The sequence below is a fragment of the Panthera onca genome, chromosome B3 (genome assembly GCF_046562875.1).
Source record: "Panthera onca isolate mPanOnc1 chromosome B3, mPanOnc1 haplotype 2, whole genome shotgun sequence".
Lineage (NCBI taxonomy): Eukaryota > Metazoa > Chordata > Mammalia > Carnivora > Felidae > Panthera > Panthera onca.
This window is the reverse complement of record NC_138344.1, coordinates 40807061-40828169: the sequence shown is the minus strand read 5'-3', so window position 1 is coordinate 40828169 and position 21109 is coordinate 40807061. Positions and strand designations below refer to the sequence as shown.

The window sequence follows — 21109 nt, the reverse complement described above, 5'->3', positions numbered from 1 at the left end:
TTTTCAAAATAGAAGTTAATGCACTCATTAGAACTCTGATCCTACAGCAGTTTTCTGGGCCCTTCTAAGTTATGTTAGCTTGAAACGCAAAAAGTTTAGTAGGGAAATTACACCAGAAAATTCAGTTGATTGTCTGTAGCTAAATTTTGATAGACCATGGTATGCCCTTTCACTTTGATGTCTCTCATTTTCCCCACCCTTCCGGCTTCCCCTTTTTATTTTCATAGTCTTAGAGGGACTAGCTCAGAGGTTCTTTACCTTTTTTGTGTCATGGACCCATTAGTCTGGTGAAGTCTGTGGATCCATCCTCAGAATGTTTTTAAGTGTATAAAATACATAAGATTACAAAGGAAACCAATTACACAGAAATGCAGTTAGCAAAAGCTTAAAACAATTTTATATTAGTAATGTGATTTTTAATGCTTTATGTAGTAAGATCTAAGGATAGGTATAATAACTACCATAATTTTTTTAATGTTTATTTTTGAGAGAGAGCAGGGAAGGGGCAAAGAGAAAGAGAGGGTGGACAGAGGATCCCAAGCAGGCTTGGTGCTGACAGCAGGGAGCCCAAAGCGGGGCTCAAAGTCATGAACCACAAGATCATGATCTGAGCCGAAGGTGGATACTCAACCAACTGAGCCACCCACGTGCCCCACCATAATTAATTTGTAAATAGAAATGAGCATAAATGATATTTTGGGAACTTTAATAACTAATGTCAAATAAAATTATCTGATTTCTATTAGTTATAGTCTCAAGTATTGCTATTACTGTTATGGTTTGTTGCCTATCTTTGTAATTGAAGATAATGCTCAATTTCAGGTAGAGGTTAGTGAAAAGGAAATTGTAATTTTATCCCCATCTAAATTCACAGATACCTCCTGAATTCCCCTACTTTAACTCCTTCAACTGTAAAGGGGGTAATATTGTGGTATCATTTGGGTTAATCAAATATTTAATCAGCTTGTAAAGTAAGATGCACTCTGTTCCCAAATCCAATGGACAGTAAATTCCATTCTCCCAAGTATAGAAGCTTTTACAGCATCTGTGCCATTTTTGAAACATGTGGAAGTGGGTATGGTAAGTAAAATAATTGCTGCCTCCCTAAGATGTCCACATCCTAATCCCAGAAGCTGAGAATGTATTAGGTTACAGAGCAAAGGGTGATTAAGGTTGAAGATGGAATTAAGGTTGCTAGTCAGCTGACCGTTAGGTAGGGAAATTAGTCTGGGTTATCTGAGTGAGCCCAGTGTAATGACAAGGATCCTTTAAAATGAAAGTGTCAGAAAGTGACTATGGAAAAAGAGTACCTACAGAAGAGAGGTACAGAGAGATGCAACCATTGTTGGCTTTGAAGTTGGAGGAAGTAGGCCATCAGGGAAGAAATGTGGGTAGCTTTTAGAATCTAGAAAGATCAAGGCCACAGATTCACCCCCTAGAATCTCCACAAAGGAATACAGCCATGGTAACACCTTGATTTTAGCCCAGTGAAATCTGTATTAACTTGTACAAAACTGTAAGTTAATAAATTTGCATTGTTTAAACTGTTAAATTTGTGTTGCAGTAGGGATAGAAAGTGAATGCGCCGTGCCACTTAGCTTGTTTTTCCATGGATGCAGAGGTGGTAAATGGATCAGTATTTCATGCCAAGGTCTTCAGGGGTGACTTTTAAAGACTTGATGATTGCCCTGTTATGTGGGTGTAACTTCTGGGCATAGGTTTTTCCTAATCATCCTTGCCTTGTTACATTAGTATGATCACATGATTCTGTAGCTCTACCTTGCCTTACTAAATTATTAATTTTTTTTTTTTGCCAGAAAATCAGTACTGTAGTTCTCCAGAAGCACAGTTACCTTAGCTTTTAATTTAGATTCGACCTCTAAATGCATTTGAGGGTTTTAACAGTACTACCCTTTTGGGGTCTCTTGAATAATGCAAGGCTTCTGCATGGAGCAAAGAGCAGTTGAGCAATATAAGGAAGAATCACAACTGGTTAACCTAAAGGGAAGTTACCAGAATCATAGTAGTACCTTTCAGGACTGAATGACTATGTCAACTGTGGGGGATAGCAAACCCAGGTCTGTCCTTCCCTGAGCTGAGAACATTGTGGCCTGGCCTCATGGTTTGAGGATGGTAATTGGTGAGGAATACCTGTTTGCTCTTAGCACAAGTGCTGTCACTGCAGATCTTTCTAGTGCCTCTGTGAGAGTTAGATTAGGCTGTCTGTGTGTCTTGTAATTATAAACAGAAGTACTTGAACTTTTAAACAGGAGTATCACTGAAATGACCCTATAGAATTAACAGCCTAAAGGAGGCAGCAGGTGTTGGATAGCCTAGCCTAGGATTATTCTGTCACTAAAGAAAGAATGCCTCCTTTATTTCAGAAAAGGAGAAGGTTGGGGGGATGGGGAGGTAGGCAAGGCTGTTGTCTTACTTTACTAACTATATCACAACCATACTGTTTTCATCACAGAAAATAGTTGTATCTATTGCCTAGAAATTTAACCCCCTTCAAAAAGATGAAGTGGCGCCTGGGTGTCTCAGTTGGCTAAGGTTAAGCGTCCGACTTCGGCCCAGGTCATGAACTTGCAGTTTGTGAGTTCAAGCTCTGCATGGGGTTCTGTGCTGATAGCTTAGAGCCTGGACCCTGCTTTGGATTCTGTGTCTCATTCTCTCTCTGTTCCTCCCCAACTCGCACTCTGTCTCTCTCTCAAAAATAAAGATTAAAAAAAAAATGGAATGTTTTGTGATTTACTGACAAGAGGTTTTTAAAATATGAATTATAAAGCAAAGCTTATTTTTAGTATTCATTTTGCAGCTCAGCATAATCAGTGTGCCTCTCGCCTCCCTCAAAATGAGTCCTTTCTGAAATTATAACTCTTGATTCAAAATTAGCTTTTTTTTTTTTTTAATTTATTTATTTATTGAGAGGGAGGAAGAGGGAGAGAATCCCAAACAGGCTCCACGCTGTTAGTGCAGAGCCTGATGCAGCATTTAAGCCCACAAACTGTGAGATCATGACCTGAGCTGAAATCAAATCAGACCCTTAACCAACTGAGCCACCCAGGCACCCCCAAAATTAGCTTCTTAATGTAAATTATACCTTAATAATACTGATTAAAGATTAGACTTTTGGGGTGCCTGGGTGGCTTAGTTGGTTGAGCGTCTGACTTCTGCTCAGGTCATGATCTTGCCCTACATTGGGCTCTGTGCAGACAGCTCAGAACCTGGAAACTGCTTTGGATTCTCTATCTCCCTTCCTCTCTGCCCCTCGTCCATTCACATTCTCTCTCTCTCTCTCTCTCTCTCTCTCTCTCTCTCAAAAATAAATAAAAACTTTTTAAAAATTTATTGAAAAAAATATTAGACTTTTAACCTTGGGCATAACATATGAAATGTGTTATTATGCCCAGGTGGGTATTTATTTTGATGACAAGCTGTTATTATAGACCCTAGTCTCATGGAAGACTTGTTTTCTGTTAACAATTCTTTGTGAATGTGGGATATTATGTCCATTTCTTATCCTTAAAAATAGGTCTCAACTTTTACTGAATCTGATTTTAAGTACAATTTGAGAATATTATGCCTCAAAGGCCACCTGGGTACTGGTACTCCCCAGCCTAAAGAAATAAGCTTGGGGGGCGCCTGGGTGGCGCAGTCGGTTAAGCGTCCGACTTCAGCCAGGTCACGATCTCACGGTCAGTGAGTTCGAGCCCCGCGTCAGGCTCTGGGCTGATGGCTCAGAGCCTGGAGCCTGTTTCCGATTCTGTCTCCCTCTCTCTCTGTCCCTCCCCCGTTCATGCTCTGTCTCTCTCTGTCCCAAAAATAAATAAACGTTGAAAAAAAAAAAAAAAATTTAAAAAAAAAAAAAAAAAAAAAAAAAAAAAAAAGAAATAAGCTTGGTTTGTCCAATGCCAATCCAGATCATTCAACTGAAATAAATTTGGTAAAGCCAAAAATAAAACAGATACAAAAAGAGACAAACTTGCGTGCTATATGATATACCCGAGAGAGGGTTATGTAAGAAACTTAAATAAACTTATGGATACTTATGTAAGAAAAGTGTACATCTGACTAATGTTGACTTAGCATGGAAAAATGGGCAAAGAACATCAAGACAACAAGTAGAAGGGTTCAAATGGCCAGTAAACACATGGAAACAAGGGTTTTCACCAGAGAGCACCTAGGTGGCTCAGTCTTAAGCATATGACTTCAGCTCAGGTCATGAGCATCTGGTTTGTGGGTTCAAGCCCTGCATCGGGCTCTGTGCTGACAGAGCCTGGAGTCTGCTTCTGATTCTGTGTCTCCCTGTCTCTCTGTCCCTCCCGCACTCACGCTCTCTTTCAAAAATAAACATTAAAAAAAATTTTTTTTAAATAATTTTCACCAATCAGCCTGGCAAACAGTTTTTAAAAGAGAAAGAATTTGGAGCGCCTGCCTGGCTCAGTCTGTAGAACATGTGATTCTTGATTTTGGGGTTGTAAATTCAAGCGGCATGTTGGGTGTAGAGATTACTTAAAAATAAAATCTTGAAGAAAAATAGAGAGTGCTAAATGTTGCTGGGGGTATGACACTTACACGTTGTAGGGGAGGGAATATAAATTGGTGGTCTTTGTGGAAGGCAGGTTAGCAGAGCCTTTGAAAATGTTATGTTCAATAATTCTACCTAAGAATCTGTCCCAAGGATGGGCACCTGGGTGGCTCGTTGGTTGAGTGTCCAACTTCAGCTCAGGTAATGAACTCATGGCTGTGTGTTCAAGCCCACACTGACAGCAAAGACCCCACTTCCGATCCATTGTCCCTCTCTCTCTGCACCTCCCCTGCTCACGCTCACTCTCTCTCAAAAATAAACATTAAAAACAATATATCCCAAAGAAATAATCAAATGTGGACTTATGTATAGGGATGAGTGTCATAGCATTATTTGTGATGATAAAAACCTGTAAACTGTAAGTGTCCCTCCTTAGGGAGATGACTATGTTGTGGTATACCCATACAATAGAGAGTTAAATCACTAAAAGTGCGATTTTTGTTCAACTCTTGATGACGTGAAAAAATGCTCAAATGGTGCGGGGTCGGGGGGGGGGGGGAATACAAAGCTTTACACACATAGAAGATTAATTTTGTAAAAGAACTGCAGAGGAAAGAATAGGGTAGCAAATACAGTAATCAGTCTATCTTCAGCTTTCTTTGAACTCAGCTGGAAGTAGTTTGATTTGGGGGATGGAATCCCAGAGTATATCTGAGGAGTTTTCTATTCTCACAGGTAGTTGTTACCTAGCATACCTAGCATACTTGGAGCACATGTCTTTGTTTTTAGCACATGTCACATGTCTTTGTTTTTAGCTCATGTCACAGTTCTAGTCAAGTGACTTATGGTTTGGGCTTAAAAGGGGATCTGGGGGAGGAAGAGAGGCAGGCAGCCATGCTCTGGTTGTCTTTGGAATGTTCTGGGTCTGTCTTTTCTGATTATTATAAGGAAAGGCAGGCTGGTGTTCTAACATTGCTTCAGAAACTGTTCTTAGTGTTTAAACTTCCGACTTTAGATGAATCAGAAATGGAGAGCTTGTTTTATTCATCTCCATATCACAAGAATGTGTTAATCTAGGTGTTTTTTTTTTTTTTTTAAATGGCTAAATTCTAACCTGTGCCTTTCCTGTTGCTTTAGTCTCCCTGGTGAACTAGTAAATTACATTTGGATACGTATATGTATGTATTATGTATGTATATGTATATATATACATATGTGTGTGTATATATACATATATATGTATATATGCGCACACACACACACACACACACCCTTAATGTGCCACAAGCTTTAATCTCTCCTAGATCTCCATTTGGAGATGACTGGTATCTGTGAGAATTGAATTAAAAGAAATCAGATGGCTGTGGCGCCTGGGTGGCTCAGTCTGTTAAGCGACTGACTTCGGCTCAGGTCATGATCTCACAGTTCATGAGTTCGAGCCCCGCGTAGGGCTCTGTGCTGACAGCTCAGAACCTGGAGCCTGCTCCGGATTCTGTGTCTCCCTCTCCCTCTGCCCCTCCCCCGCTTGCACTCTGTCTCTCTCTCTCTGGGAAATAAATAAACATTTTAAAAAAAAATCAGATGGCTTTTTGTGAGATCCCCATACTGTACAAGAGCACTAGAGTATGTATAGAAAGGAAATACGTATGTAGGAAAGTAGTTGGCAAAGTATGAGGCAAAAGGGAACCATGGATTTTGCTTTGCCCTATTATTTGTAGTAATTTGCCCTATTTAGTAGGGCAAATTATTTGTAGTTATTTGCCCTATTATTTGCGGTAATTTTTTTGTTGTTTTAAGCACCTAGAAAACAGGATCACTGTCTTTGAGTTGGTATAACATTTAAGCATATGCAACTAAGTATTCATTAAACTTTTATTAGCATAGAAAAGTTCCAGTAGGAGCATTGTTTGTTAACATAAATCTACATATTGGTAGCAGTTTTTTGCCTGAGGGTGGCCCCAGTATTGAGACTGAGCTGTTTGCATGGCAAGTTCACAGTACCCAATAGATCTGTCATTTTACATTTTCTGTTGGGTCAGAAAAGGCCTGTTTCTGAGGAACAAACTCCCTCAGATTTGTTAAGGAAATGTTTCATAAAAGATTCCTTAAATCAGGTCTTTTAACTGATTTGGCCTTGGGGTCTGACTTCAAAACGCTGCAATACCACACCATGGCTTTTGAAGCCAGATTCCCAGCGTTCTGTTCATGTTCTGCACAATCCAGCTTTGTTCGCTCTGGTACCGGTCTGGGGCCCCACCCAACCCTTGTTTGTGGGTGATCACTGAGCTTTTGATAGAGGCCATCAACTGACTGTATTTTTACCATGTGCCCAGGAAGCTAAGTGTGACTGGTTTTTATTCTGGTAGCCTGGCATGGGTGTGGTTGAAAATTGTGTCTGTGTAATTTAGGGATAAAATTATCTTTTTATCAGATAAGTTGTATTTATGAACAGCATTAGATATAAAATGTCATACCTTCCTTTGCCTGTCATGGGGTCAGGATTATCTACCCAACTGGGTTTCTGTGAACAGTTTAGTCACAGCCACACCATAAGGTAGGATCAGAGCTTTAATTCTGCACTCCAATGTGGTTTACTGGTCACTAGAATGTGCCCCATCAGCATTTGAAAGAATAAAGGTCATCAAGTGAGAAGGAGAAATGCATTTGGATAGGTTCTTTTGAAAATTATCTTGTGTACACATACCCATGTCAGTATCATATGCTTTGGAATAGGGCATTTCAGCAAGGTTATGGTGTTAGAAATTAACCCTGAAATCTGTGAGTTTATTTTAGCTCTGTGATTGGGCAGTACTTACATCACTAATGATGATTTGCTGCTTATTGAACTGACTGAATCGTGGGCCCGTCTTCCCTAAACACCTGGGGGTACAATTGAGGGATGCATTAAAAGTCGCTTTTTAGGTTTGTTTTTAATGGTACTGTTTTATTCAGAGTGTCTCTTCATTTTCAGAGTAAGCCCCAGTCTCCAAAGAGAGTTGCTTCCCTTCCCATCAACAATGGCTCCAAAGAAAATGGGATCCATGAGGAACAAGACCAAGAACCACAGGATCTCTTTGCAGGCAAGTATGGACTCATAACTTACACTAGAAGTCTTCTAAGTTGCTGAGTTAATAAGCAAGATGTATATTGGAAACATAACTCCACATAAGGATATGGTTATGGAGGATTCCAAATTGTGTAGAATATAGTCCCTGCTATCAAGATTCTGACAGGTTTAGGGAGTAAGACATAAACATACAGATCGAGTTAAACAAGCTACTAAACAATATAAATGTGGCAAGAATGCTAGAAATACTAAGTCTCAGATCTTTGAGATCAGACTAAAGTAGTAGCTTTAGACTTTTAAGACCAAGACTCATAGTAAGAATTACATTTTGTGTCATAATCCAAAATATATACATATTTATATAAAACTGAAACAAAATTTTATTAAGTGACTTGCTTTTACAATACAATCTGAAATTTTCTGTTGTTTCTCCTTTTTTTTTTTTTAACTGCTATTTACAACCCATTAAGTTGATTTCATAGTTCACCAAAGAACCACAGCCTGCAGTTTGAAAAACATTAGTATGGTGTGAGGTTTCTTAACCTTGGCACTAGTAACATTTTGGGCCTAATAATTATTTGTTGAGAGGGCCTCCCTGTTTTCAGCAGGGGATGATTTTGCCCCCCAGAAGACACTTGGCAATGGTGAGAGCCATTTTTGGTTGTCACAGCTGGTAGTGCTATTAGTATCTGGTGTATAGAGGATGTAAGTGCTGCTAAAAACCTTGTAATACACAAGACAAGCCCTCACAAAAAAATTATTTAGCTCAAAATGTCAGTAGTGCCCACATTGAGAAACCCTGGCTAGGAGTGACCTTGGAAGACTTCCTGGAAGAAGCAGAACTTATGTAGGAGAAAAAGGAGAAACAGTACTAACGGTTGGGCAGGTAAGTTTGAAAGCCAGTCAATAAACTTGAACCAGAGCAGGGAGTTCTTAGAGACGCCCTGGAAGATAAGGCTTGAAATGTAGTTTGGGAGGCTTTTAGACATCAGTAATAATTACAGTTTGAATTTTCATCCTACTGTCAACTAAGAGCCACTGGCCATTTTGAATAAAGAAAGTGATATCAGGGGCTCCTGGGTGGCTCAGTCGGTCTGACTCTTGATTTGGGCTTCGGTCTTCATCTCCTGGTTCATGGGTTCAAGCCACATGTCAGGCTCGGTGCTGACAGTGCAGAACCTGATTGGGATTTTCTCTCTTTGCTCCTCCCCTGCTTGCACATGCACTTTCTCTCTAAATAAATACATAAATAAATTTTAAGAAAAAATAGAGTGATATGGGTAAAGTAATGTTTTAAGAAGACTGATCTAGTGGAATTACTATATAAAATGGATTACAGTAGAGAAAAACTAGATACTTCAGAAGGCAGTTACAGATTTGCTTAAGAATGAAATGGCAGGGCACCCGGGTGGTTCAATCATTAAGCATCTGACTTTGGCTTAGGTTATGATTTCATGATTAGTGAGTTCGAGTCCCACATCAGGTGATTTCAAGCCCCACTTCTGGTAAGTCCTGCTTCATTCTGTCTTTCTGCCCCTCACTCACTTGCACCCTCTCTCTCTCAAAAAAAGAAAAGAAGAAGGAGAGGAAAGAAAGAAAGAAAGAGAATGATATGGCAATGACCAAAAATAAGAGGATATAAATGGGAAGGGAAAGGTGAAAACTTTTCAAAAGAGAAATCAACAAAATTTGGTTGTTGTTGTTAGTGATTGGATGTAATGGACATCCAAAAATAGGAATTGAAGATGGAGTCAAAGGCTTCAAATCCAAGGATTAAGAAGAAAATGAGCATTTTGAGAACTACATTCTGAAAGAAGAAACTGGCTTTGAGGGAAAAGTGAGTTTGGGTTTTAGATATTTTAAATTTGAAATGCAAAGGAAAATGCCCAGGAGGTGATTTGAATTGTGGTACTCTACCTGGGGAGAGAGGGAGGAACAGAACACACAGGAGTCGTTTTCCTAGAGTGAGCAACTCAGAGAAGAGTGGTGAGCCAAGGGAGACATGGGAGGGCAGAGGATAACATCTTGGGAAGGTCCTCTCATTAGAACTCTGGTAGGAAATTTAAAAGACGTGAAAGTGGGGTGCCTGGGTGGCTCAGTCGGTTAAGCGTTGTACTTTGGCTCAGGTCATGATCTCGCAGTTCGTGAATTTGAGCCCCGCATTGGGCTCTGTGCTGACAGCTTGGAGACTGGAGCCTTCTTCGGATTCTGTGTCAGTCTCTCTGCCTTTCCCCCGCTTGCACGCTTGTCTCTCTCTCCCTCAAAATAAATAAACATTAAAAAAAAATTGTTTTTAAAGACGTGAAAGAGAAGTTAGAATGACTTTAATGATTTATTAGAAGATTTTCCAATTCCTTTTATCTCTGAAACTTAAAAGTGCACACTGTTCATTCTGGTAGTAATTGTTTTGGATAAAGTTACTGGAGGAGAAATGCAATTATCTAATGAATTATCTTTAGTTATATGGCAGGTTAAAAAGGGTTTTTTCTCGGGGCGCCTGGGTGGCTCAGTAGGTTGAGTGTCCGACTTAGGCTCAGGTCATGATCTCGCAGTTCGTGAGTTCAAGCCCCCCGTCAGGCTCCGTGTTGAGGGCTCTGTGCTGACAGCTTGGAGCCTGGAGCCTGCTTTGGATTCTGTGTCTCCCTCTCTCTCTGCCCCTTCCCACTCATGCTGTCTCTCCCTGTCTCTCAAAAATGAATAAACATTAAAAAATTAAAAAAAAAAAGGGGGGGGTTCTCTCTGGGTCCTTAACATTCATATTATCTTTCCTTATAAGAAGACTTGAAATCTTAGTGTGACTGAGTTACCCCTATGGCTGGATTTTATGTACATGAACATGTAGGAAATCTTTATCACGGACATATTTATGAGTAATGAAGATTCTGATTTAGTTTGATCCACTACTGTTTTCATAAGCAGCCAGTACCTGCCTCACTACTAAGAAAGGAACATGAAAGGAATACCTGTAATGAGACATTTAATTTAGGACTTGAGTAGCTTCTCAGGTGTCTTAGATATGGATTATGGAGATTTAAATGTTCTGGGTTTAGGGGCGCCTGGGTGGCGCAGTCGGTTAAGCGTCCGACTTCAGCCAGGTCACGATCTCGCGGTCCGTGAGTTCGAGCCCCGCGTCAGGCTCTGGGCTGATGGCTCGGAGCCTGGAGCCTGTTTCCGATTCTGTGTCTCCCTCTCTCTCTGCCCCTCCCCCATTCATGCTCTGTCTCTCTCTGTCCCAAAAATAAAAAAATAAAAAATAAAAAAAAAACGTTGAGAAAAAAAAAAATAAATGTTCTGGGTTTATTTTCCACATGATTAGTTCAGTGACAATCTGAGTCTCTGTGATGGAGCACAAAGGCTTTTCCATTACTCTTGTCAAGAGTGCAGAGAAAACCCCTTTCTTTAAAATTTTTAATTTTTATTTTTTTATTTTAGTGAGAGAGAGAAAGAAGCAGGGGAGAAGGGTGGGGGGGTGGGGAGAGAGAGAGAGAGAGAAAGAGAGAAAATCTTAAGCAGGCTCCACACTCAGTGAGGAACCCAACACAGGGCTCAATCTCATGATCCTGGGATCATGACCTGAGCTGAAATCAAGTGAGATGCTCAGCCAACTGAGCTACCCAGACACCCTGGGGAAAAAAAAAAAAAAAAACAACCACTTTCTAACATAAGATTAGGCATCTTTGTCACATGAATATCAGTAAAAGATACATAGCTCTTCAAAAGGCTTTCAGTAGCACTTAATAAGTGAAAGGTTTAAAATAAGAAGTACCTCCAGGGTGCCTGGATGGCTCAGTCAGTTAAGCATCTAACTTCCTGCTCAGGTCATGATGTTGCAGTTTGTGGGTTTGAGCCCTGCATCAGGCTCCACACTGACTGTGCAGAGCCTGCTTGGTAGTGTCTCTCTCTATCTCTTTTTCTCTCTCTCTCTACCCCTCTTCGATTTGCATGTGCACATTCTCTCAAAAAAGTGCCTCCTGTTTCATTTCCAAACACATTTGTTAACTTAATTATTTACTTGGGGCCTACATGGTGTAACTTTAACATACTTCAGTTGGTTGCTTGCTCCAAAGAGCCCTACCACCCTGTGACGTTTATCATGTGTACTTTTTTTTGTTTTGTACACCCACACCAGGGTCAGATTACATAGCCACCTTCTTGTAGCTACCAGGTTCCAACAGTGTGACATCCATGTTTGTAGACATGATTCATATTTAATGATTAGAACATTGATCTAGGACTTAGTTATACCTTATAGACCCCCATCTCTGGTTTCATTTTAGCTCCAAGGAAAGTCTAGAAAAGAAAAACAAATAGCTTTCTTTGAATTTTCTAAGAGTAAAATTGAATGTCTACTGATCAGGCTAAACCCAAGTAGTTATTTATGTTTTTCTTTATTAAAAAGGAAAAAAATCTTAGCTGTTTAGGTTTTGAACTTCTAATTCTATTGCTCCAAGTTGAAAGTGCATTCTTTTTATTAGTCAAAAAAAATTTAATGTCTAAAAATGGTACATAATGCTCTTTTAAAATCCCCTTTCTAGAACACTTACGGAATGAGTTGTTGTGCTCAACTGAGATTTTCCCAGATAGACAAAAGCAATTTTAAGCACTATTTTTTTAACGGTTTTTATTAGAAAGATTTTCAGATATTACAACATCTTTTTATCCCCCTTGGATAGCGTGTGTTAAACATAATCTTTGCAAGATGATCTAAAAGTATAATTGTAAACAATTTTTTAATGTTTATTTTTGAGAGCAAGACAGAGTGTGAGCAGGGAGGGGTCAGAGAGAGAGGGAGACACAGAATCTGAAGCAGGCTCCAGGCTCTGAGCTGTCAGCACAGAACCCGAGGAGGAGCTTGAACCCACGAACTTCTGAGATCATGACCTGAACCGAAGTCGGACGCTTAACCGACTGAGCCACCCAGGTGCCCCTGTAAACAATTCTTAAACTGTGCTAAACATTAAAAAAAAAAGGGGGGGACACCTGGGTGGCTCAGTCGGTTAAGCGTCCGACTTCGGTTCAGGTCATGATTTCACACTTCGTGGGTTCAAGTCCCGCGTCGGGCTCTGTGCTGACGACTCAGAGCCTGGAGCCTGTTTCAGATTCTGTGTCTCCCTCTCTCCCTGCCCCTCCCCTGTTCACGCTCTGTCTCTGTCTCAAGAATAAATAAACATTATAAAACAAAAAACAAAAAAAACCCAAAAACTGTGCTAAAACAACATTGCCAATCTCAGGTGTGACGAATAGTGTCTTTTCCCAAGTGTTACGGTGTTTGTATTTTGGGTCTGTTTTTTCTAGCTTAACGGTTTTCCTGATTTCCTTTGATGTCATTTTTTTGCTGTCAGTACATCTAACTCTAGCTGAACTCACTCTTCTTTTACAAACAGTTATAACAGGAATAAATAGAGTTTATGTAGGGTTTTCAGGGAATATTCCTAATAGTAAAGTAAATTGGTAATAGTAAAGTAAATAGTAAAGTAAAATAGTAAAGTAAATTCCTAATTAGTAAAGTAAAATCTGACTTAGGCTATGTAGTCTTTTTGCTTAATACCTGATTCTTGCCTAAATTTTATGTAGGAGAGGATAGCTAAGCAGTTGTATTTGGAAATGGGAGAGATTGTTCTGCCAAACTAGTGCCAAAAGAGCACTTCCCTTACCATTCTCCCCTTTTATCTATGTAAAAACTTCTTCCCTTGTTCTGTTCACCTGGGTCACATTTCTCTACTCTCACTCTTTTAGTTTGAAAACGTGTAAGTATTGCGAGTGGTTGCTGTTGTTTTTTGTCTTAGCCTATAGAACTGAAGTTTAGCCATCAGAGACCCATAATGGATCTGCATTGTAAAATATCAACTATTTTTAGATGCCACAGTGGAGCTCTCCCTGGACAGTACACAAAATAATCAGAAGAAGGTGCCAGCCAAAGCGCTGATTTCTCTTCCTCCACAGGAAGCCACAAATTCTTCTAAGCCCCAGACAAGCTATGAGGAGGTGAGAATTTGTGCTATTGGTCTTGTTTCTTTTGGATTTTTAGGACTGTGTTGCCAGTCTAAAGTTCAGTTGACTATGAACCTTGAAAAAATATTTATGACTCTTGAAGAAGACTTTTATGGTTAATGGACAGCCAAAATCCAATAAAGAACTCTTTCCTGGTCAGAGTGTCTATTACCCAGAGGATAACACAGAGGCTTTCAGTGAACACTAATGATACTTAATGTCTGAAGCTCCCATATTCAAGAGTATAGTCTTTTCTCATTCCCTCTTTAGCCCAACAAACACAAGTCTTCCAAAATCTAGTAATTATTTATTATGATCACAATAAGGTTTTAGGTGAATAGATGTAACAAAGTCCTTTGAGCAATCTTCACCTTAAAATTGTGGAGGTTGATTCATTGGAATTATTGGAAATGGACAGAACTTAACACTGATGTGTAGAAGGATATAAATTAATGTTGTTATATTGAAACAAGGTAAGTACAGGGCAAAATTAACAGCCTTTTTTGTTTATTAACTCTCATGGTTTGTCTTCTCTTTAAAAGCTAGAGGAAGAAGAACAGGAAGACCAATTTGATTTGACAGTTGGTATAACTGATCCTGAGAAGATAGGTAAGTGTACTTGAACATCCTTCTGATGTTAGGATGTGGCCAAGGAAAACATGGCTAGCCAGTTTCTACATGGTTACCTTTAGAGCTGAATTAGCAAATGTGAAGTGCTTCATCATTCCCTCTCCTGTAAGATTATTCCCCTTGCTATGCTTCTAAGGCTAGAAATAGTAGTTACCTAGTACTTTATTAGGCTTTTTTTTTTTGCTTTTGGGAAAAAAAAATCAGAGACTTTAAATACTATTAGAATTCTTTCTTAAAGCTTTTATTTTTAAGTAATCTCTACACCCAACATGGGGCGTGAACCTACAACCCCAAGATCAAGAGTTGCATGCTCCACTGACTGAGCCAGCCAGGTGCCCCAGAATCCTTTCTTAAAAACCGAAACATTGCGGGACACCTGAGCTTAGTCAATTGAGCATCCGACTTTGGCTCGGGTCATGATCTCACAGTTTCTGAGTTTGAGCCCCTCTTTGGATCCTCTGTCCCCCTCTTTCTGCCCCTCCCCTACTTGCACTCTCTGTCTCTCAAAAATAAACATTAAAAAAAAACAAAACAAAATAAAAATTGCTTTTTCCCACAGAGTTGATAAGACCATTTTACTTTTCTTTGAAATCATAAATTCTATTTAAGCATCCTAAAACATGTTCTAAAATTTGAGGGTACTAAATTTGTTTTTCCCCTAAAAAGTTTGGAATTCTTGTTACATATTATATATCATGCATTCTTGATAGCCTAAAGAAGTACCTAAGTCTGTATCTCTCTTTGATAGGTAATGACTTAAGGACCTGGTTGAATTTTGGTCAAGTTTGGGGGAAGTTGGGTTTTCAAAAAGCACAATACATAATTTTGGCCAGAACTTGGGTTTTCTGGATGGCCTTCCCATGTCGCAAATTTGTGAAAGCTATTATCGAGCAGAGAGCAACAGGCCTCAACTTTCCTAGTTCTAGGTACAGTCCCTGAGAAAAGAGGCTTTACAGAACCTTTCCTCCTAAACATGGGTGCTATTTATATGGTCAAGAGGAAAATGTAATTTCTAACCCTTTGTTCTGAACTAGAAACAGGAAATTAAAAAAAATTTTTTTTTAACATTTATGCAATTTTGAGAGACAGAGACCAGGTGCAAGTGGAGGAGGGGCAGAGAGAGAAGGAGACACAGAATCCGAAGCAGACTCCAGGCTCTGAGCTGTCAGCCCAGAGCCTGACATGGGTCTCGAACCCACGAACTGTGAGATGATGACTTGAGCTGAAGTTGGATGCTTAACCAACTGAGCCAACCAGGCACCCCTAGAAACAGGAATTTATAAACTGTAATTAGACTTTATGCCAAAATGGTTTGTTGAGTTTGACTTTTCCTAGATTGTTGCACTGGTAAGATGTTTATGAGCATGTTATACAGTTTCCCCATCCAGTAGTAGAGGAAACTGAGGACTACTAGGTGAAATGCAGCTTTCCTGTCAGGTCACAGGATGGTCCGTGGTAGAGCCTGGGCCAGTACTTTGGATTACATGTGCGGGGTTATTTTTTGCCTCTCCAATATTTATAAGTATTTTGTAAGCACATTGATTTTAAGTTAGTTAAACTTTACCTGCTTTAAATCCTTGGTAGAATAAGAATAATTGAATAATACTAATTGTTTTAATATTTAAAAGTCATAATGTTTTAGGGACGCCTGGGTAGCTCGGTTGGTTAAGTGTCCGACTTCAGCTCAAGTCATGATATCACAGTTCGTAAGTTTGAGCCCCCATGTCGGGATCTGTTCTGACAGCTCAGAGCCTGGAGACGGCTTCGGATTCTGTGTTTCCCTCTCTCTGCCCCTCCCCTGCTCATACTCTGTCTCTCTCTCTCTCTGTCTCTCAAAAATAAATAAACATTCAAAAATAAAAAGAAGTCATGATGTTTTGAAAAGATAATTAAATAAAAGTCATGAAGTTTAATAGACGAGAAGAGGGAGGGAGTATATTAGTTTCCTACGGCTTCTGTAACAGAGTACTACAAATAGAGTGCTTAAAACAACAGTAATATATTTGCTCACAATTCTGAAATCATGGTGTCAGCAAGGCCATCCTCCCTCTGAAGGCACTAGGGAAGGTTTTCTGTGTCTCTCCTCTAGCTTCTGGGAGCCTCAGGCATTCCTTGGCTTGTAGCTGCATCGCCCCAATTTCTGCCTTCATTGTCACATGACATTCTACCTGGGCGTCTTCACATTGTCTTCCCTCTATATATGTCTATCTCTGTGTCCACATTTCTCTTTATAAGGACAGAAGTCATACTGAATTAGGGCCCACTACTACTGACCTCATTTTTACTTGATTGCTTCTATAAGACCCTGTTTCCAAATAAGGTCACATTCTGAGATGCTGGCAGTTAGGACTTTCAGCATATCTTTTTAGGAGTACAGAATTCATTCCATAACAGTAATTTAAACATCCTGTGGATCAGATTTATTTAAACACAGATCCCTTTGGTGATAAGCTTTCATTCCCTGTATCATAGTCTAGATTCTTAGTCACGTTGATGCCAAGAAACCAGCTGCTTAGAGCATGTTCACATTCAGGACCTGATCTTGAGGCACCCTATCTGGCTCAGTTATTGGAGCATGTGACTCTTGATGTCTGGGTTGTAAGTTTGAGCCCCACGTTGCATGTAGAGATTACATTAACAAAAAACAAAAAAAACCTGATTTTTACAACCACACCTTCTATTTGTGTGGGCTGTTTATTCAACATGTGCTTCTCCTTCCCACATCTAAATAATTAGAAACCGGGGTGCCTGGCTGGCTCAGTTGGTAGAGCATGCTACTCTTGATCTCAGGGTCATGAATTAAAGCCCCACACTGAGATTACTTAAAACCTTGGGGCACCTGGATGGCTCAGTCGGTTGGGCATCTGACTCTTGATTTTGGCTCGGGTCATGATTTCACAGTTCATAAGATGGAGTCCCATGCTTTGAGTGCAGCCTATTTAGGATTTTGTCTCTTCCTCTCTCTCTGCCCCTCCCCTGCGCACGTGTTCTCATTCTCTGTCTCTCTCTCTTTCTCTTTCTCTCTCTCTCAAAATAAATAAACGTTTTAAAAAGTGAAAACAAAAAATAAAACCAAACAAATAAATAAATAGGATCCCACTCCTACCAGGATGTGCTTTTTAGAGCCATGGTAATTTGTATATGCCATCTCCAGCTCTCTGAAATTATTTAGGAAGTTAATGTAAATTTAAAACTGCTGTATTACTAGCCCATTTCCATATTTTATGAACTCTGTGTGTACAGGCAGGTATGTTTTCCCTCACTCATTGCCTCAGTAAAAGCAGCTGATAGGCTGGCAAACTGATGATCTTGCTTTGCTGTTAGGTGTTACATATGTTTGCACTTAGGCTTCCTTTTTTGCAGGCACTAAATTACGGGGTTGACCACTTGGAAATTTGACTATGACCTCTGAATGAAATTTTGAATACTTTTTCTATAAAGTAAATTTAGATTTTTTTTCCTTTTAACAGTGGTAAATGTTCTTGGTAGTGTTAGGCAATGTAGTGGTTAGAAGAGAACAGTGGTAATTGATACGCAGTAATTTCTAAGGTTTAGCTTATGATTTCTGTTTCATGTACACCCTTTTGGTAGTATTAGAAAGGTAGAGAAGACAAGCCCTTCCTTCCTGTATAATCTCCAACTTTTCTATGTACTTTTTAAAAACAGGCATTCCTAGCCATCTCATTGAAACCAGGTTGCCTGCTGTATGTGCCCTGCCGATCCAGTACTGCACCTTCTTCCCCTGGGCCCTCTCCCAGGACCAGTTCAGAATCATAAGCACCTAGTAATTGTTGACCTAGGTTTTCCTGTTTGGTGTGAGGAAGAGTTGAGTGGGGGAAGAAGGGAACAAAACCAACGCAAAACACCACATTCTAGCCCTGGAGCTTTGTCAGAGTCCACTGTATGTCTTTTCACTGCTCAGGGAGTCAATGGTGCCTTTATGTCCCTAAGTGGTCTAGGTCAGAACACTACCACAGAGAAAAACAATTGCTTGAATCCCAAATTATTTAATAGTCAAAGGCTTTTTCAGAAAAATAATTCCTCCAGGAAAGAGATTTGTGTGACATCAGGCAGCCGAAGCGTCTTCCTGCCAGGCCCTTTGCTCTGGATGAACATGCTAGATGAGAGAGGTCAGTGTCCCCCAGCACCAACGGAGGGGTCCGTGACAGTATTTCTGAAAGAGCAAACCGAGCCCAGAGCTAGCTTAGGGTAGAACTGCTTGTTTCCTTTTACATCAGTTGCTTCCTTCTCCTGCTTTATACAGCAAGAGAATTGTTTGATTTTAGACAGATGTGTATAACCAGCCCAAATATTGGCATGGTAACAACCGATGGATTGTCAGTGTCCAGTGCTGCTTTGTGAAGGGTATAAATGGAGCCTGGCCTTGGAACAGGGGGCTGACTCTCTTGTTTAACTCAACCTGGGGCCCCGCCAGCATCCGTGGGGGTATGATATGTGCCGCAAAGACCTTAAGGCAAAGTAGGAGATTGTAGGATAGTTTATAAAGCTTGGAGATGAAACAAGTGCCTCTTCTTATACAGGGCCCCTGTGGTTTATGATTCCTGGTTAGATATTAGCAAGATCAGCACTGCTTTAGTTTGCAGAGTACTCCTCTCACGCTTTCTTGTTTTCCCACAGGGGATGGTATGAATGCCTATGTAGCCTACAAAGTTACAACACAGGTGAGTCCAAGTGACCCAGCTGGTAACCAGCTTAATAGACTTGGGTGTTTATACCAAGAAGGTCATCATTCAGATTATTTCTGGGTATTTCCTTAGTTTCTTTGCCAACATCCTCCTTCAAGTTTACTCAAGATGGAGCAAGCCTGCATCCCTTTGGTAATCTCATCTGAGCCTTTCCACTTTTCTTCCAGAGAGCTAACACTTCAGTGTGAAACTTTGTAAGTTTTATTAAGACATGTGGTATCTCTGACATTTTTCCCGTCCTTTGTAGGAACTTTGTGGCTTAGAACTAGTTTGGTGGATTGCCCCAAACTATGTCATCTGTTTAAAAATTGTCAGTTCTTATGAGGTTTCCTGTGTGGAACTTCTTTTAATGCTTTCCCTGCCCTTTTACCCCTCAGGTCTGGTCTTCCTTTTTTATATAACATTAATGCATACAAAACTTACACAATGTTGTATGCAGGTTATGAAGCATAAAAAATGAAGCCCCGAACCTACCACCAGTCTTAAGATGAGTACCATTGAATCTGCCTGCGTGTTTCTCCCTGTCATATCCCCTGCCTCACACCTTAAGGACAACCACTCTCCTGAGTTGTCTCTCATTTCCTTTATAAAAATTGTTCACATATGTATCTCTAAACAATATGCTGTTTTGCTTTGTCCTTAAGTTTCATAAAAACAGCATCATGCCGAAAATAGCGCTTTCTTTACTAGCATTGTTTCTCAGACCCATCCATGTTGTGTGTAGCTGTAGTTAGTCCATTGTGTGATTATAGCATAATATATTTATCTGTTTTCCTGTTGTGAATATTTGGCATGTTTCCAGTTTCTGTAATTATGAACCACGACCTTTCTTGCACATGTCTCTTAGTGCACACGTAGAAGAGTTTCTCTAGAGTGTATAAAAACAGGAGGAGTCCCCCCGGGTACTAGATAGAGCAGTTGTTGAGGAAAAGGAATATAAACTTTTGTTTTTGTTTCTGTTTTTTTTTAATACAAACTTTTAAAAAAGTCTTTGTACCAATTTATACTCCCATTGGCATGTGTGTAAAAGTTCCCATTGATATACTCCCCTGCTAACAACTGGCAAGGACAGCCTCCTTAGATTTTGCCTACCTGGTGAGTATTAAATCATCTGTCATTATGATATAGGCCTCATCTTTTTTGCTAGAAGCTTCCTTTTTATTGTCTTACTACTACTTGTTGGCCTGCCCCCTGTGAGTTCTAGATCCTGTGACACTTTAGAGTTTAAAGTGTCTACAGTGTAGATATTTCACCTGATCCTCCCCCCTCTAGTCTGTCTTTTGTTTCACTGCTTTGTTTCCAGCGGCAAATACCCTTATAAGGCAGTGCAAGATGAATGGGTTGTAGGTGACCATAGATTTCCACTTTAAACTAGACTTCAACCTCTGTTTCCTTTTAGAACAAGTGTTCTCAACCTGGAAGTAGAACTGGATTTGAATTTAATTAGTTGCCTTTGTAATGCTATACGTTTTATTTTATGCATTTAATATTCTTATCCTGAGAAGGGCTCTGTAGACTTCCTGACAGAGGAGACTGTAGTTCAGAAGGTTTAAGAATCTCAGCCTTGGAGAAAGTTATTTGCCAGGTGGCTAAAGGACAGGGATCTGGGAAGTAAACTCCTTTCACATCAACCAGATGACTTTACAGATACTCATCTTCTATTTGAAATGATATTGCCTTGTGTTTTTTTCTGTCCCCAAGACGAGCCTACCAATGTTCAGGAGTAAACAGTTTGCGGTGAAAAGAAGATTTAGTGACTTTCTGGGTCTTTACGAGAAGCTTTCGGAGAAACATTCTCAGAATGGCTTTATTGTCCCTCCTCCACCCGAGAAAAGCCTAATAGGTAAGCATGTGGTCATTAATTCTGCCTGGATTTTTTCCTTTGTGTTCTTTCTGCAATATACTTTCTACTTATTATATGAGAATACTTCTCTTAACTGTGGAATCTTATGGTTAGGAAAGAAATATTTCCAATGTTTTCCTGTAAATCACATGAGGCCTAGAGAAATAGCATGTTTTGACATGTACTCTTTCCTTGAGTGCAGTAGGAGGCTATGCTTTGAGCTTTCACAGCTCTGTGTGTGTATGTGTGTGTATGTGTGTGTGTGTGTGCGCGCGTGTGTGCGTGCACGTGTGGTGTTTGAGTTTGTATTGGTATCAGGAGTCTTAAATGATTCCTAATTC

The 21109-nt window shown here is 39.9% G+C and overlaps 1 protein-coding gene across 3 annotated transcripts in view; it reads left to right on the top strand.

Moving 5' to 3' along the window:
* SNX1 (sorting nexin 1) overlaps positions 1–21109 on the top strand; it is a 45194-nt gene that overhangs the window by 8248 nt on the left and 15837 nt on the right. For all 3 annotated transcript variants that reach the window (XM_060618327.3, XM_060618326.2, XM_060618325.2), the window contains exons 2-6: positions 7503–7611; positions 13456–13583; positions 14132–14198; positions 18858–18901; positions 20627–20768. In XM_060618327.3, coding sequence (XP_060474310.1) covers positions 7503–7611; positions 13456–13583; positions 14132–14198; positions 18858–18901; positions 20627–20768 — 490 coding nt within the window. The remainder of the gene's footprint in view (positions 1–7502; positions 7612–13455; positions 13584–14131; positions 14199–18857; positions 18902–20626; positions 20769–21109) is intronic.